Source organism: Primulina huaijiensis, chromosome 2 (assembly GCF_012295235.1).
Source record: "Primulina huaijiensis isolate GDHJ02 chromosome 2, ASM1229523v2, whole genome shotgun sequence".
Taxonomy (NCBI): domain Eukaryota; kingdom Viridiplantae; phylum Streptophyta; class Magnoliopsida; order Lamiales; family Gesneriaceae; genus Primulina; species Primulina huaijiensis.
In genome coordinates this window covers 29,358,022-29,372,711 of record NC_133307.1, presented here as the reverse complement: position 1 = coordinate 29,372,711, position 14,690 = coordinate 29,358,022, and the positions used below count along the sequence as shown (strand labels likewise).

Here is a 14,690-nt window from a genome sequence, read left to right as displayed (position 1 = left end):
ATATGTAGAAATGGTCATATGGATACAATATGTATATTCGAATACAATTGCTTAGGCCTCAGAAGCTATTAACGCTTAGTGCGCTAAATTCAATAAAATACGTTGTAATCATAACGATGACAATTTAGTAATGAAAGGAAATGACAAAAGTTTTCATTTTCTGCTTAAAATTTTCATAAATAAAATCCAGTCAATTTATTTTTCTGATGGGTACCATATTATAATAAGAGGATTTTTTTTTTAAAGAAGCTAATTAGAGGTATCTATCATTTTTTATGTACTTGTTGTTAACTAAAAAGATAGATTTTATATTCATATTTATCCACCAAAAATTTGTGTGAGACGGTTTTACGGGTCGTATTTTGTGAGACATATCTCTTATTTGGGTCATCCATGAAAAAATATTACTTTTTATTGTGAATATCGGTAGGATTGACCCGTCTCACAGATAAAGATTCGTGAGACCGTCTCACAAGAGACCTACTCTATTTATTCATAGATACAGGAACCCACTTTTTTTTATATATAAATAAAATAATTAGCAGGTTTTTTGTGAGACGATTTCATGTATCTTTATCTGTGATACAAGTCAACCATGCATATATTTACAATAATAAGTAATATTTTTGATATTAAAATTAATATTTTTTCATGAGTGATTAAAATAAGATATCTGTTTCATAAAATTTACTAGTAAGATCATCTCACAAATTTTTTTTTTTAAATAATCACAAAAACTCATGTGATAGAGTCTCATGAAACAGATATTCTATATGGGTCATCCACGAAAAAGTATTAATTNAATTTTAATTTTTTAATAAAATAACAATAGTAAATTTTATATTAATATTTATTGATGAAGCACATATTTTATTTGCGTATATAAATAAAAAATATATGATTATGAGAAATAATTATCTTCACTCACACTTGAAAACAAAGAGGTGATACCAAAAAAAAAAAAAACCAAAGAGGGGAACACCGGCCCTCGGTTACTCCAGACGACAGTTTTTCCCTGATGCCAGGGGGAGAGTTCCTCAACCCTTCGACACCACCCCCGCCACTCGGGTCGGCGGAGGAGGAGGCGTGGGTGTGGAACCAGATCAAATCCGAGGCTCGTTGCGACGCCGATGCAGAACCAGCTCTAGCTAGCTACCTCTACGCCACCATTCTTTCTCACTTCTCCTTGGAGCGGTCCCTCTCCTTTCACTTGGGAAACAAGCTTTGCTGCTCCACTCTGCTTTCGACTCTTCTCTATGATCTATTTCTCGATATCTTCTCCAACGACGCCACCCTCCGCTCCGCCACTGTCGCCGACCTTCGCGCCTGCCGTTTCCGCGATCCCGCATGCGTCTCCTTCTCTCACTGCCTTCTTAACTATAAGGGATTTCTTGCTTGCCAGGTATGACTTTTTTCGTTTTTAGAGTTGTTATTTTGCCATTCCAAGAACTTAGCTTGCTTCTAAAATTTTTGTTAGGGATTAGGAACTTGGAGCTCTTGAAATCTTTGGTAACTCAAATTTTATTCGATTTTTAATATTATGTGTATTTTAATTGTTATTTTTTTAGAGAAAACTAATATTTTGGGAGGTCGAGCTTGACGGGCCAAACATACTTTTAAGGATGAATTATATGGATCATGAAGAGTTTATTACTTGTCATGGATACTTCTTCTTTGCACATTACAAAAAATGGTATTCTTTTTGTGTTTTAATTTGAAAGAGGCCAGGATTAACATTTTACCAGATAAATGAAGTAAATGAGACGTGGAGTTTTGATGCTGGAGAAATAACATTCATCTTATGTTTTTAATCAGTTTATTAATTCTGAACTCAAATTATGTTGGCACTTTTCTGCTTGAAAAATCGAATCTTTTATTTGCTACATGCGTCTATTTCTATTTTTACTCCTCGCTTGGTATCTCGTTTTCAGCTAAATATGAGCAATGAAATCATGTTTACACTCTCAGGCTCACCGAGTGGCTCACAAGCTCTGGACCCAATCCCGAAAGCCTTTGGCGCTCGCACTTCAATCTCGCATCTCGGATGTCTTTGCGGTCGATATCCACCCAGCTGCCAAAATCGGAAAAGGCATCCTTTTTGATCATGCAACTGGAGTAGTAGTCGGGGAGACTGCTGTGATTGGAAACAACGTATCCATTCTTCACCATGTCACGCTAGGTGGAACTGGAAATCTTGGTGGAGACAGGCATCCCAAGATTGGTGATGGGGTTTTGATTGGTGCCGGGGCAACGATATTGGGGAACGTTAAAATCGGGGAGGGGGCCAAGATTGGTGCGGGATCCATGGTTCTGAGAGACGTTCCTCCAAGAACGACAGCAGTGGGAAATCCGGCAAGACTGGTGGGAGGGAAAGAGCAGCCGACAAAGCACGAGGAGACGCCTGGGGAGTCTATGGATCATACGTCGTTTATATCCGACTTGTCGAATTATAGTATGTAAGTGCAATATTACATTATTATATTACTGTACTGATAGTATGTGATTTTCGTGAAGCACTCCTGTTTGGTCTTGAATTTTTAGTGATAATAAAAATTATAGTTGACGATGAAGTTAAATCTTTTTATAGTATTTTGAGACCGGGTTTTAGCTCAATGGTCTCATCTGTCAGATTAGTTGGCTTTCTCCTCGGGTTCGATCTCCTTCTCCAGCGTGTGTTGTAATAAATAAAAAATCTTTTTTTAGTATTTTAAACTCTGTATTTCAATATATTTGCTATACAGAATATGGCAACACTTGCAGGGAAACAATTCTTTGTGACAAAGACTTTGAGACAGTTCAATGTCTCGCTTTGTACAATTAGTTGGTTTGTTTTCTTCAACGTGGACTGAAAAATAGTGATTTTTTTAATAATATTTAAATTAAGATATTAAACAAAATTAAATGAATATTGACTCATCTTTTGAGGTTAATAGATTAAAATGATCATAACCTAGCTTAAACCTTCTCAATGAGTTAATAGTACTTGACAGTTTTAAAATAGCCCGAAATTGGTTTGATTCTCTTATGATCAATGTACTGAGAATCAAAATGTAACGAGATTCAACTAAAATTACAGTTTTTAAAATCTAATATCATATCGAATTTATTGGGAAAATTCCTGGTTCAATCTCATTTGTTTGTGGTCATTCCTAATTCTGTACCAGATGAATTTTAAAATATCAACTTGTTTCGTCCGACAGAGAGGGAGATGCCTTGGGAAGAACAAGAAATTAGGACGAAATTGATTTGTGGATTTTTAGAGAGGAATTTTGGGGAATCAAATTTTAGATATATATGTCTCACGTTAGAAGATTTCTTCCGTCTAATTTATTATCAATCAAATATACGAAAAAGGACTATGTTTGGGCCTAAATCGACTTGTTAAATCCATTTAGGATTGAACCGGAAAAAACCTTAAACAAATGATGTAGATACGGTCATTATCAATGTGGATAACATATTTTTCATCAATTTGAATAATATCCACCCAATACATGATACAATTTTATCTCCTCAAGATGTGTTGAGTGGATAAAATATATCCGACAAAACACACGTGTCATCTATTGAATGGATAAAGACACTATCTATATATGGACTCGAGAAAATGTTTTCGATGTTCCACGACAGCAGGTTCGACTTTTGATGAGGAATATACACTTGTCCTGCCTTCTTCAACTCCAATTGATGATGACATGACCTTATCCCCTTCACCGTAGTGGTTGTTTATCGTTGATGTTGAAACACTATATATTTTAGCAACGTACATATTAAGTAATATGTTTCCAAAAACATAAATTTGCAACTTAATGCTGCAAAATTTAAGTTTTAAATAAACATGACATAAAGATAATTTGTACAATATAAAAATGTTAATACTCGCACGATTAACTTATATATTGATTAATATTTTGCCAAAAACATAAACTTTACTTGAAAGCGAGACAATATGATTTATAAATGAGCATGATGTCAAGGTAATTTGTACATTGCTTGTGGATCTTTCTTGTGAGAATCTAAAAACTCTTTTTCCATAATAAATATTAAACGAATTAAAATTATGCAATATTTGTTAGATAAAAACAAAAATTAATTTCACTATCACGATACCCTTGTAATGATTCATATTCATATGAATAGAATAAAATCTATATTATACGTATTATAATATACGTAAGCAAAAATATAAGAAAACTAGTAAACGATAATATTTTTTCATCCCATTTTGTAATATTGAATGTCATTTTTTTTAATTTTCTCTTTATTTTTACTTTCATGAATTTTAATATGTATATCATGAGTTTTATTTTTGACATAATATTCATGGTAGATAGCATCATTGCGAAGTAAGTAATATTTGACGAGTTCAATGGTTTCTAGCGAAAAACGATCAAAAACCAAAAAAATATCCAAGATATTGGATGAAAATCAAAGCTTGACAAGTTACAAGACAAAATTTCAAATCATGACAACTTAAGGACTAAAATTGTAATTTTTCCACAATTTAAATTTTAATTAAATTTGCATATTTTAAAATAAATGGCATAATGGTTTTATTTGGTATTTTGTAGGAGAAGTTGAATGTGAGGTTTGTTGAGGCTTCTCAATCTACCACTGAGGAATGGCTGTCAAAGATCAAAGTTGCTGAGTAGATGGTTGGTGAGGATAAGAAAGAAGCAGTTATATGGCATCGGTTCTCAGGCATATGTCACCTTCTCAGATGCTCTGTCAGGTCATGCCGGTCGGGCTTCAAGCACAAGCTCGTCTACTGTTATTGCTGAGGCCATTGCTCACGCTGATGCAGCTATAGCTATTGCATGCTCTTGCTGATGCATGCTGCTACTGCCGAGGCTGCTCTGCGACATCCGGGGTTTCTCCTGTCTCCACAAGATGTGAGGCGCTGCTGAAGGATAACGAAGCACCGCGCCAGGAGCTCAATGTTCTGTGGCTGTCCGGCCTCCCTCTTCTCCTTCGACTCCGATTGATGCGACTCAATGTTGAATATGACAGTGTTGACAAAAAATGTTATAATTATACTTATTTAAATTCCATATCAAATTTATACAAGAATTATACTCGTGCTCAAATTATTGAAAGTTGATTGATACTCGCACGAGGATGAGTAACTTGTATCCTAGCTAATTAATATTTTTCCAACTACATAATTTCTGAACCTAAAAGCTACAAAATTTGAGTTATATATAAATAAGCATGATGTAGCTAGAAGTAATTTGCAAATTATTTAAAAAGTTAATACTAGCACGCGTAGTGCACGATCATGGGTAATTATCGTAATGTAAGTTTAATTAAATGAGTGCCAAATCATAATTTTTTCTTCGAAATTTTACAAATTATTAATGTATCAAAACATTAGCTTTAATCTTAAAAAATGCCACTATAAACGAAATAATAAGTTTAATGAGAAATTTTTTTACTCCATATATTTATTTATAAATTTTAAATTCTTAAAAACTAATTTGAATAAAAATTACGAGAATGGTTATTAAAAGTTTAATTTATTAAACCATGGATGTATATACATAAACAATTTAGTGACATGCGTACGGTTCTTTATTTCATTTGCATACATTAATTTATATTTTAATAAAATTTAGTGATATTATAATATTTTGTTAATTTAATATAAACTACATTATTCTAATAATGTATGTTTAATAAAAATAATGTAAAAAAAGGTAAAAAGTTAATTCATATATTTGGAATTTAACATAATTAAAACGATAATTTGATTAGTAATTTTAATCTAAGACCAAATTTAATTATGGTAATTCATAGGAAATAATCCCTCTTATTTGACATTTTAAAATGGGAATTTGCCCAAAACACATTCATATGGCGTGAAAAATTAATGTCTCACAACTCTTATCAACTTTAATTAATGTCAATACTAAATGTCATGCCATTGCTCATTTAATGCTTACGCAAGTATGCTGTTTTATTTAGTACTGTGTATTTTAGAGAAAATTTAAAAAATTACCTTTGACCAAGATTTTGAGATATAACCAGTTCAATTTTGTTTTCTAGTCTGTCTTTTCAAACAGTCATTTTGCAAAGAAAAAATTTAAGCAAGATCGTTTTAAAGGAAAATTAAATCATGCATTGCATTATCACATTGTCTCCAAATATATTTTTTACACTTGTTTTAATTTTTGTTTTGCAAATTAATGTCTAATCCCAAACTATGAAAATAAAAAATTAGGAAATTTGGACTTTAATACTCATTAAAACATACTCAACAAACTTGAGCAGATGAACCTCCAAAGCCAAAGTTCCCTTTGTAACTTTTCATAAAAAGGCATGGAGCTCTCGTGAGACCTTCTCATTCATCATGTGAGTAGTTTTAAAGAAAGAAACATGCAATAAAAACTGTCGCCGCTATTCCATTTATATATTCGGGCTAACTACTGATCATATATATGTTTGTCAAACTAGTTAGCTAAATCCGTTGTTGGAGTATAAATCACCAAAAAATGAAGGACTTCTCTATGTTTCTGCTCAAGAATGCTCTTGGAGCAAAGATGAAGAAGGGGTTCAGAAACTTTTGCAATAGTGACATCTCAACCTCCACACTAGACCAGAACAAAGCAGCAGATCATCGCACTTTGGTGGCGCAACCAGTACTTGTTAACTCTCCATTGCAGGAGAGCCATCCGACGCTGGAGGAGTTGATATTGAAGTTAGAGATGGAGGAGAGAATATCTAGAAGATCAAAGGCACTGAATGACGGGGAAGTCGGGGTTCAGCATAGAATGCCGTGTGTAAACAGCTCCGATATCCCGAGAAGTGAGAGAAACGTCTTGGATCAGTGTCCGCGGTTTTCACTTGACGGGAAAGGCTCCATGTATCGGTGTTCTTTCACAAATTTGGGTCCGGTTGAGAGAACTGATCAGATATTAATGCCTGGTGGGGAGGGTGTTATTTGGTGCAATCCAGGGGTGGTGGCCAAACTTATGGGGCTTGATGCAATTCCAGTTCCAGTAAAAACTGGGAATATTATCAGGAGAGAAAGGTTGAGCGCCATGATAAAGAGGCAGAAACTGAAAAGAATGGCAGCTGATCATCAAATTAACAGCAGCAGGAAGCATGAATATTTAGAGATCGAAAAGGGGATTCGCAATGCCTTCAGATGCAGGTGATGTTTCCGGTTTCGGAACGAAGAGAGGGAAATCTGTGTGTTAAAATAGGCATGCTTATAAGTGAAGGACAACGTGCTTTTAGTCAATACGATCTACCTGCACAGAGAAACCTTGCCGGATTTTTGAAGACTGGGAGTTACAGTGTGCGCCGGACCGAATCAATTTCCAGCTCAGAGAATGCATGAATTTTATACATTTTTGTACATCGACATTAATTTGTTATACTTTTACATGAATTTTATTGAATAAAATTTGATTCACATCTGATATATTTGTTAAGGTTTAGTTTTTTTTTGGTAATTTAATTCTTGAAATTCCAAGAAACATCATGACACAATTCTGACGTGATAATGCAATCATATCCTTCTATGCTTGTTCAATAGTTAATATTTGTGCTTCTAGTTTTTTATTTTTCTAAAATATTACTTAATATATAAGTTACGAGTATACGTGCCGACAAAAGTAATTAGGGACTTTTTGCTTGCTCCCTGGCAAACCCACCCTAAACCCTAATAACATGACACAATTAGGGACTTTTGCTTGCTGTATTTTCCGAGGTTCTTCGCTACTTTGAATACTCCAAGAACTCGGATATTCATAACATGAGTGTCTACAAGTTTTACATGTTCACAATACAATCTCAAGAATTCACTCTACTGCAAAATCTCACTTAGGATGGGAGAAAACAAAATACTAATGAAAACATTTAATAGAGAAGAAAAACACAAATAATAAGAAGTGGGAAAAACCAAGCAAAGGCTTTAACAACAACAGAATCATTCTCAAAATATATCTACTATTTTCTAATTCAAGGAAAATGGATATACATAAAAGGATTTCCACCAAATTTGACGTTTCATTTATCGTTGAGAGAGAGATGGCCGACCATGAGACTGTTCCATGGCAATGTGCTTCGAAGCTGAAGGAACAAATTAATCGGTCAAACCCATATTTGAGCGTTCTGTCGAAATCAAACACAATCACTGTGTTTTCAGCCACTTAGCAGCGGTTTCCGCAGTCCATAAAAGCTCGCTTCCGGTGGCGCTGGCACCGCCCTCTCAATGGCCGAAGCCTCCACAGCTCTGCCCGTTTCTTTAACACCGTTATTATATTAATTTCGTCTTGTCAGTCATAATGATGTGACAAATTAATTTCTTTTTTAACCAAAGTCATGCCATTTGGTTTGAGATGATGGAATGATGTTAATTCGACGTTGACAGTTCATATTTTTTGTGAACACTTTGATCAATGTTCGATTAAGTAAAATGATTTTGAGATGAGATCCTCATTGGAGTCGAGACTTTGTCTGAGATTGGGATTGGGACCACCGTAACATGCTATTCCATGGATGATGCGATCAAAAAATTCGCATTCATTAAAATGCCTTAAACCGATTATCACGAACAAATTTCTTTAATAAGACGAATCAAACTGCTAAAAAATATAACTGTGTATTAAAGAAAACGAGTGAGACGACTCCACCCGGAGGTGAAGCCACTCCGACGATCAAAGTCAGTATAGTGTTTGTGAGAAAAATACAAGACTAACATAAATAATTGTATATGAAAGCGTACCTTGATTAGGGTTATGAACCATTTATTTATATGTATAGAATCTTAGATATAAAATTTTGTAATATATAACTACATTTGTGCATATTCATGCAATATTTTGCAATATCTCTAAAATATAATTGATGATATGAAAGGATTTTTACCATATCACGTGATACCCACTCTCGATAGTCCAGGTGGATTTGGGCCCAGTACTCAGAAATTCCGGAAGGTCTTTTTCACGACTGAACCTGTCGAGAGGTCACCTCATTCATACGAAGCTAGTGGGAGGTCCTTCGTGAGGTCATTCAGGCCGACCTCCCAAGCGCCCGCAATCTCGCCAGTCGAAAAGAGGTGGCCAACCTCCCATCACGAACCGAGCCGACCTCCCAGATTATGGTGACGTGTCAATTGGGGGAATGTCTCGGCCGAGCTCCACAGGGTCTTGACTATAGACGGGCTCCTGCCTAAGAGAGCTCCTACTCAGACATTAACGGATAGATCCCACAAGAATAAAGCTCAAAAAGGTAAACCCACGAAGATTTAATCCAATCTCGTCCTAGATTCTGAGAATCTAGACCTACCATACCAGATTTCATTCATTGTTTAATGATTCATATACTCACTCACTCTACACGCAATATTCTCTCTTTTCTATTCTCTGACTTGAGCATCGCATGAGCTACACCGGAACAACCTTCCGAGCCCCCTTCTAACGTTCTTGTTTGAGCTTTCCGATTTCAAAGGTCCAATTCGAGCTCTCCAAATGAAGATCCGACCTCCCATCTACCATCCCGGATTTCAGCAACATCAATGAATATCAATAAATTGCATTATAATTTTACATTAAAAACGATTGATAAATAAACTTGCCAAAAGAATGAGACAATCCACGGAGAACATTATTTCATATACTATCGAACTAATGCGTGATCGCTAGGACCAGAGTTATTTATAATGATAATAAGACAGACAGACCAGCCCACAATAGTTAGTGAAATCGGTTTTTTATATCTTCTTGCTGACCCCATTAAAGCAATCTTCCAAAAAAAATAAAATAATTCTTGAAACAGAAAAACAATCTCAAGACCCCAAAAATATTTGTTGGTTTACATGTGCTTCTTGCGAGTTATTTGCCATATGTCCACTTTCGACAAGCAAATTGAGAATTCGATAGAGAGAGGTCACAATAATTGAGCTAAATGAGGCAAAAAAGAGTCACCATCTCACTTTGCTCTGTATTTATTTTTATTGCTTTGCTGTCATCATAAATGTCAAGTCACGATTTACAGATCATACAAACAAATCAAGAACTGCCTACAAATGAACGAATGATCCCACAAACTTCCCACTCCCACCTTATGTTCAAGAAAGAATTTTGTCTTTCTATCTATAGCAACAATATCTACCCTATTTAATTACTTGAGCAACAATAGCATCTGGCAAATGAGTGAAAAAAAGGAACTATTTTAAGTCCAATTTACAGAGTAAGAACCAAACTAAACTTATCTTTGGGACGACAGACGAGTCTTGATCGGTTTTAGCTTCAATCCCATGCTTTCTGGGGAGAGGAGTTCTGGTGCAATGCAGGATGGGCTCAATGGACTTCTAGGACTGCCGCTGCTGAATTGACTCGACCGGTACAGACCGTATCCTGTGAGAAAATATTCCATAGGAACTAGCATTGCATGTGGTTGCTCCTCAGTCACCATTGATCCACATGCTTGAACCTGTAAAATAAACGGCATTCATTCTTCCATAAGCACAGGTCTGAGTGATGCCACGAATTGATATCTATCATGCAAAGTAGCCAGAAGTATTATTAATATATTTCTGACAAAGATGTTTAGATTTAGCAGGACAGATAGGAATTGAGTTTCATCTAACTTTAAAATGTGCATATCTTTGTATATGGTTCGTTAATTGCTACCTCGACCAAAGCACTGTATCTTCTGTCCAGTTTCGCAGTCATGTGGAGGGACTCTGAATGAAAAGGAGAATTATCGCCAACAAATATCAGGGTTCGACATTTCAATGTCTTCAACCCATCCGTAAGATCAGGTCTCCTGTTAATATTGGGAAGACAAAAGGTTCAACTATTTCAGAATTTAAACAAGACAACACAAACGTACAGCCTTGAAGAAAATGAGGAGTACAAAAGATAAAACCTTGAGCATCATTACCTATCTATAGCTTGAAGGAACCGCAACACATTTATGCTCTGCCTCTCATCAAGCAGCTGGAAAATAAAAAACTCACAATTGTCGCAGCTAAACTCTATAAAACTGTGATAAAAAGAAAACATGTAAAGCAATAGTCTTGGGGAAAAAATAACAGAAATTAGAGTACTTATACCCTTCTGCAAGATTGAACTATGTCCGACTCCGGAACATCCGCACTACCACGAACTTCCTGATACAAACAAAAGCAAATAACGGGGTTAACAGAAAAAATATATTCACATTCAAGGGCTGTTAACAGGGGCACGTTGGGTGAAAGAATGATAGAAATACTAATATACCTTGCTGAAGTAACGGTGAAGCAAGAATTCCTTCAGCAGACCACACATTCCATAATAATACAGCAAATTTGACATCACCTGCAGGATTCATTATATTTCGACATTGATCACTTTAACTAAACATACAATATTGACAGAGAAGACAATAAATGAGACCTTATTGCGTAGCCATTCCGTCCAAGACGGTGATTTGCAAAGAGGAGAAACAAGGATTAAACCAAGAACCCGCTCCCTAAATTTCATCTGGTAACATAAAACTCTATGTCACACAAAAAGATAAATTAAAGCATAATAGTAAAACTGTCATAGCTAAAACATACAGCAAACAATGTGAGGATGTAAGCACCACCAATTACACCCATACACATAACTGCACCAAGCCTGAACGAAATTAAAAATCGCAGCATTATAAGCATATGGCTGATGACAAAATTAGCTTTCAAGCACTGACGGATGTGAATGGAGGTAAATGCAGTCACTTGGTTACCTGAAATAGTTGAGCACTTCAAGAATTTGATAAGCCAAGTCATCGACAGAAGGCACAGGATCATCAGAACAAACTGCAGCAGCACCCAACTGCAAGAACTCTTACCAGAGTCCCATTTAAACTTTCTGTGAGTAATACTGTTTGGAATCACTATAAATACACAACAAGTTCGAAAATTTACTGCAAGAAGCAGGAGAAAATCTACTATGAAAGCATACATCATTTGGCCGATTCACAAACCTCATGCCCAGGAGGACTGATGTGGTAAATACAGAAATTGTGAAGCAGCAAAGTTGCAGCTTCGGGACAGAAGAACAATCCTTGGAAACAAGACATATCTGCCAATAAATATAGATTCAAGCACAATATATTATCAGATTGCAGACAGAAAAAAACTATGAACACATACGTCTGAACAATAAAATGTTATACAATGAACACAAAGCTACCAGTAAGCAAACTCATCACTCACGATTTAAAGCTAAATCAGGATAAGTGACCAGGGCCGGTTTGTCTTGATCTCCATAAACTATAACAGATACAGGACCATGGCCAGTCCGCACGATATGTTCCTGAGTAAAGAATACAAAACAGATAGTAAGCAGTAGTTCACATTCATTATAAGTTCAAATCTCGACATGTAAGAAAATCATAGTGCCATTGTACCATTTATTCTTTGCCCTAAAACATAAAACTGGCTATGTACTAAGAAACGTCTCTTAAGTTTTTTATATCCTTCAAGTGAAGGACATGATCAACATTTACATGAAACTCTTTCATCCCAAAGGACAGAGTTAAACATGTGCTCTCACCCACTTTTTAGCTAGCTTGCTCACTAAAATTTGATTACAGGGCCAAACAAACGAAAATTTTCCAATCGCCAATCATTCATGATTAAAGTATGCTAAAGAAAAAGTAGTTTAATGCTGAAAAATGTGAATGATATGATGATTGCAACTTCCAACCACTAGCAGAAGAGACACAATAGATAGAGTAACAACCAAGCTGTACTTGCCAATAGAGTTCAACAAAGAATGCGACAGGTGTCACAAGATGTTCTAGATGATAAACCAGTTATAACGACTGATATAGAAGAATAAAAGAGAAACAAGGATCAAGAAAGCCACTAAAATCTAATCTTCATTTCCAATAACGCACCCTGAAACAAGTATTTTCAAAACCAACTCAATTTAAAAATATCTACTTAATTTCAAGAAAAATATAATCAAATGCATATGAACTCTAAATGTCTTCAATTAACACAAGATAATAATGACATTAGGTTAGGCTCTCAAAATCAAGAACCAAATCTGATAAAAACAGCTGTCGTGATCAACATTCATTATTTACATTTCAAGAAATAAAAATAAAGACAACACCAACCCTAACGTTCCCAAAAAAAGGAGCTCAAATATCGAGAAGATAAAGAAACTTGAACAACTGAATTCCAAGGAAATCACATTCATTTCCAGAATCGTAGGGACCACTTTAAGATAAAAAGAGTAATATGAATGAAGGAAAGAAAACTTTTTTCCAACCATGACAACATTCAAAGGGCCGTCGGTAAATATCAGAATCAGATTCACAAAATCAACAAGCAGATCTAAAACCGTAAAACCCATGTTGAAAAAATCATTTTTTTCTAACCAAGAAAAACAAAACACCCAAAAAACTAACTCAAAAATATAACAAGATTACAAAAATGCCGACATGAAAAACGGCCACAAACCAAAAGAAAGAAACGGCGCACACATTTGACCCCAAAGCCGAGCCAAACAGAAAAGAAAAATCAACAAGAAGCAACCTTGCCGCCGAGATAAATGGTTTCCACGTCGAGGCAAACGGAATCGCCGCTTAATTCAGCCATAGCGGCAGCCTCTCCCTCTACTCCACGCACGCACAAACTCCTCTCCCTATTCGTTCCTTTCCAGAATTTTTTCTTGCAAAAACATACCAGAAATCTATACATACATATATATATTTATACATATACAGAAATCCTCGCGCTTTTTAATGGCTTATATACGAAGCGATTCTCTCGCCTTTCATCTCTCTCCAATTTTTCTCTGTATTTGATTGGAATGGAAATTAATTCTCCACCGACGCTTTATTTCTCTGTAAATCATTCCATTTCGTTATTAGTTCTCAAATCGACAATGATATTTTTTTATATATAAAAAAATGGTCAAAAATTCGTGTGAGACGGTCTCACTCATAAATATTTATTAGCACATAAATAAAAATTAAAACTATTATAAAATACCCAAATTGTTACTTTTATTTAATCTCTATATATTTTATTTATTTCTAATTTTTTAGATAAGTGGCATGTCAACTAAGTTGGAAAAAAACTAATTTATTTCAATCAATTATAATATGAAAATTAAAAATCATCTTAAAAATAAAATCTCATTTATCATTTAAATATTTTTTTATGACTTATTTTTTAAAAAAGGAGCTTATGTTAATTATTTTTTTTATAATTAATGTATATTTTTCAAATATCGAATTTTAAATCTCTTCACATTTTATCCTCAGGTTAAATTAAATATTTTACACGCCAAAATTAATAGGTATTTTGAATAAAATAAATTTAACCAAAATTTTTTACACTCTTCTATTTTTAGGTATATTTATGTATCATTTAAATATTTTTACACGCTTTTTTAACTTATGAAAAATTAAAGATATGTTATAAATAAATAATAAAAACAAACGAAACATCCCTTGATTAAAAAATTAGAAATAAAACATATACCAAGGTAACAATTATAGTAGTTAATAATAGAATTAATTTTTATTTATGTGATATTTTATATTTTTGGATAACATTTGCTAAATTGGATTTCATTCCTATTTCTGAATAAATAAAGTTTTGGTAATCTAAATATAACTTACGTGAAATGGGAATGTAAATATTATTGCCCATAAATAAATTTTAATAAATTAGGAAAATAATGTCGGGGGCATTT

General features: G+C 34.5%; 2 protein-coding genes across 4 annotated transcripts; one reads left to right on the top strand and one right to left on the bottom strand.

The window, feature by feature from the left end:
• Positions 1-944: 944 nt before the first annotated feature.
• On the top strand, positions 945-4,867 carry LOC140961354 (serine acetyltransferase 5-like). Of its 2 annotated transcripts, XM_073419830.1 has the most exons (3): positions 945-1,402; positions 1,969-2,456; positions 4,599-4,867. In XM_073419830.1, the coding sequence occupies exons 1-3, from the start codon at positions 1,019-1,021 to the stop codon at positions 4,828-4,830; spliced, it is 1,104 nt and encodes a 367-aa protein (XP_073275931.1). In that variant the 5' UTR covers positions 945-1,018; the 3' UTR covers positions 4,831-4,867. The 2 variants fall into 2 exon arrangements, with proteins under 2 accessions (XP_073275931.1, XP_073275939.1); XM_073419838.1 differs by lacking the exon at positions 4,599-4,867 and having other exon boundaries at positions 1,969-2,570.
• A 5,027-nt stretch (positions 4,868-9,894) lies between these two features.
• On the bottom strand, positions 9,895-13,841 carry LOC140971416 (protein NDL1-like). 2 transcript variants are annotated; one of them, XM_073433681.1, is made up of 11 exons: positions 13,523-13,841; positions 12,191-12,290; positions 11,959-12,056; positions 11,719-11,807; positions 11,552-11,612; positions 11,388-11,474; positions 11,232-11,309; positions 11,066-11,122; positions 10,894-10,949; positions 10,641-10,776; positions 9,895-10,440 (listed from the first exon to the last, which is right to left on the bottom strand). In XM_073433681.1, the coding sequence occupies exons 1-11, from the start codon at positions 13,685-13,687 to the stop codon at positions 10,216-10,218; spliced, it is 1,152 nt and encodes a 383-aa protein (XP_073289782.1). In that variant the 5' UTR covers positions 13,688-13,841; the 3' UTR covers positions 9,895-10,215. The 2 variants fall into 2 exon arrangements, with proteins under 2 accessions (XP_073289782.1, XP_073289783.1); XM_073433682.1 differs by lacking the exon at positions 13,523-13,841 and adding an exon at positions 12,385-13,414.
• Between the last annotated feature and the right edge of the window lie 849 nt (positions 13,842-14,690).

Coding starts and splice junctions, on each gene's coding strand:
- LOC140961354 (XM_073419830.1), top strand. CDS start 1,019: ATGCCAGGGGGAGAGTTCCTCAACCCTTCGACACCACCCCCGCCACTC. Junction 1,403..1,968: donor AGGGATTTCTTGCTTGCCAG/GTATGACTTTTT, acceptor TTACACTCTCAG/GCTCACCGAGTGGCTCACAA. Junction 2,457..4,598: donor GACTTGTCGAATTATAGTAT/GTAAGTGCAATA, acceptor AGGTTTGTTGAG/GCTTCTCAATCTACCACTGA.
- LOC140971416 (XM_073433681.1), bottom strand. CDS start 13,687: ATGTATAGATTTCTGGTATGTTTTTGCAAGAAAAAATTCTGGAAAGGA. Junction 11,310..11,387: donor CGGAATGGCTACGCAATAAG/GTCTCATTTATT, acceptor TGAATCCTGCAG/GTGATGTCAAATTTGCTGTA. Junction 11,123..11,231: donor TTCACCGTTACTTCAGCAAG/GTATATTAGTAT, acceptor TGTTTGTATCAG/GAAGTTCGTGGTAGTGCGGA.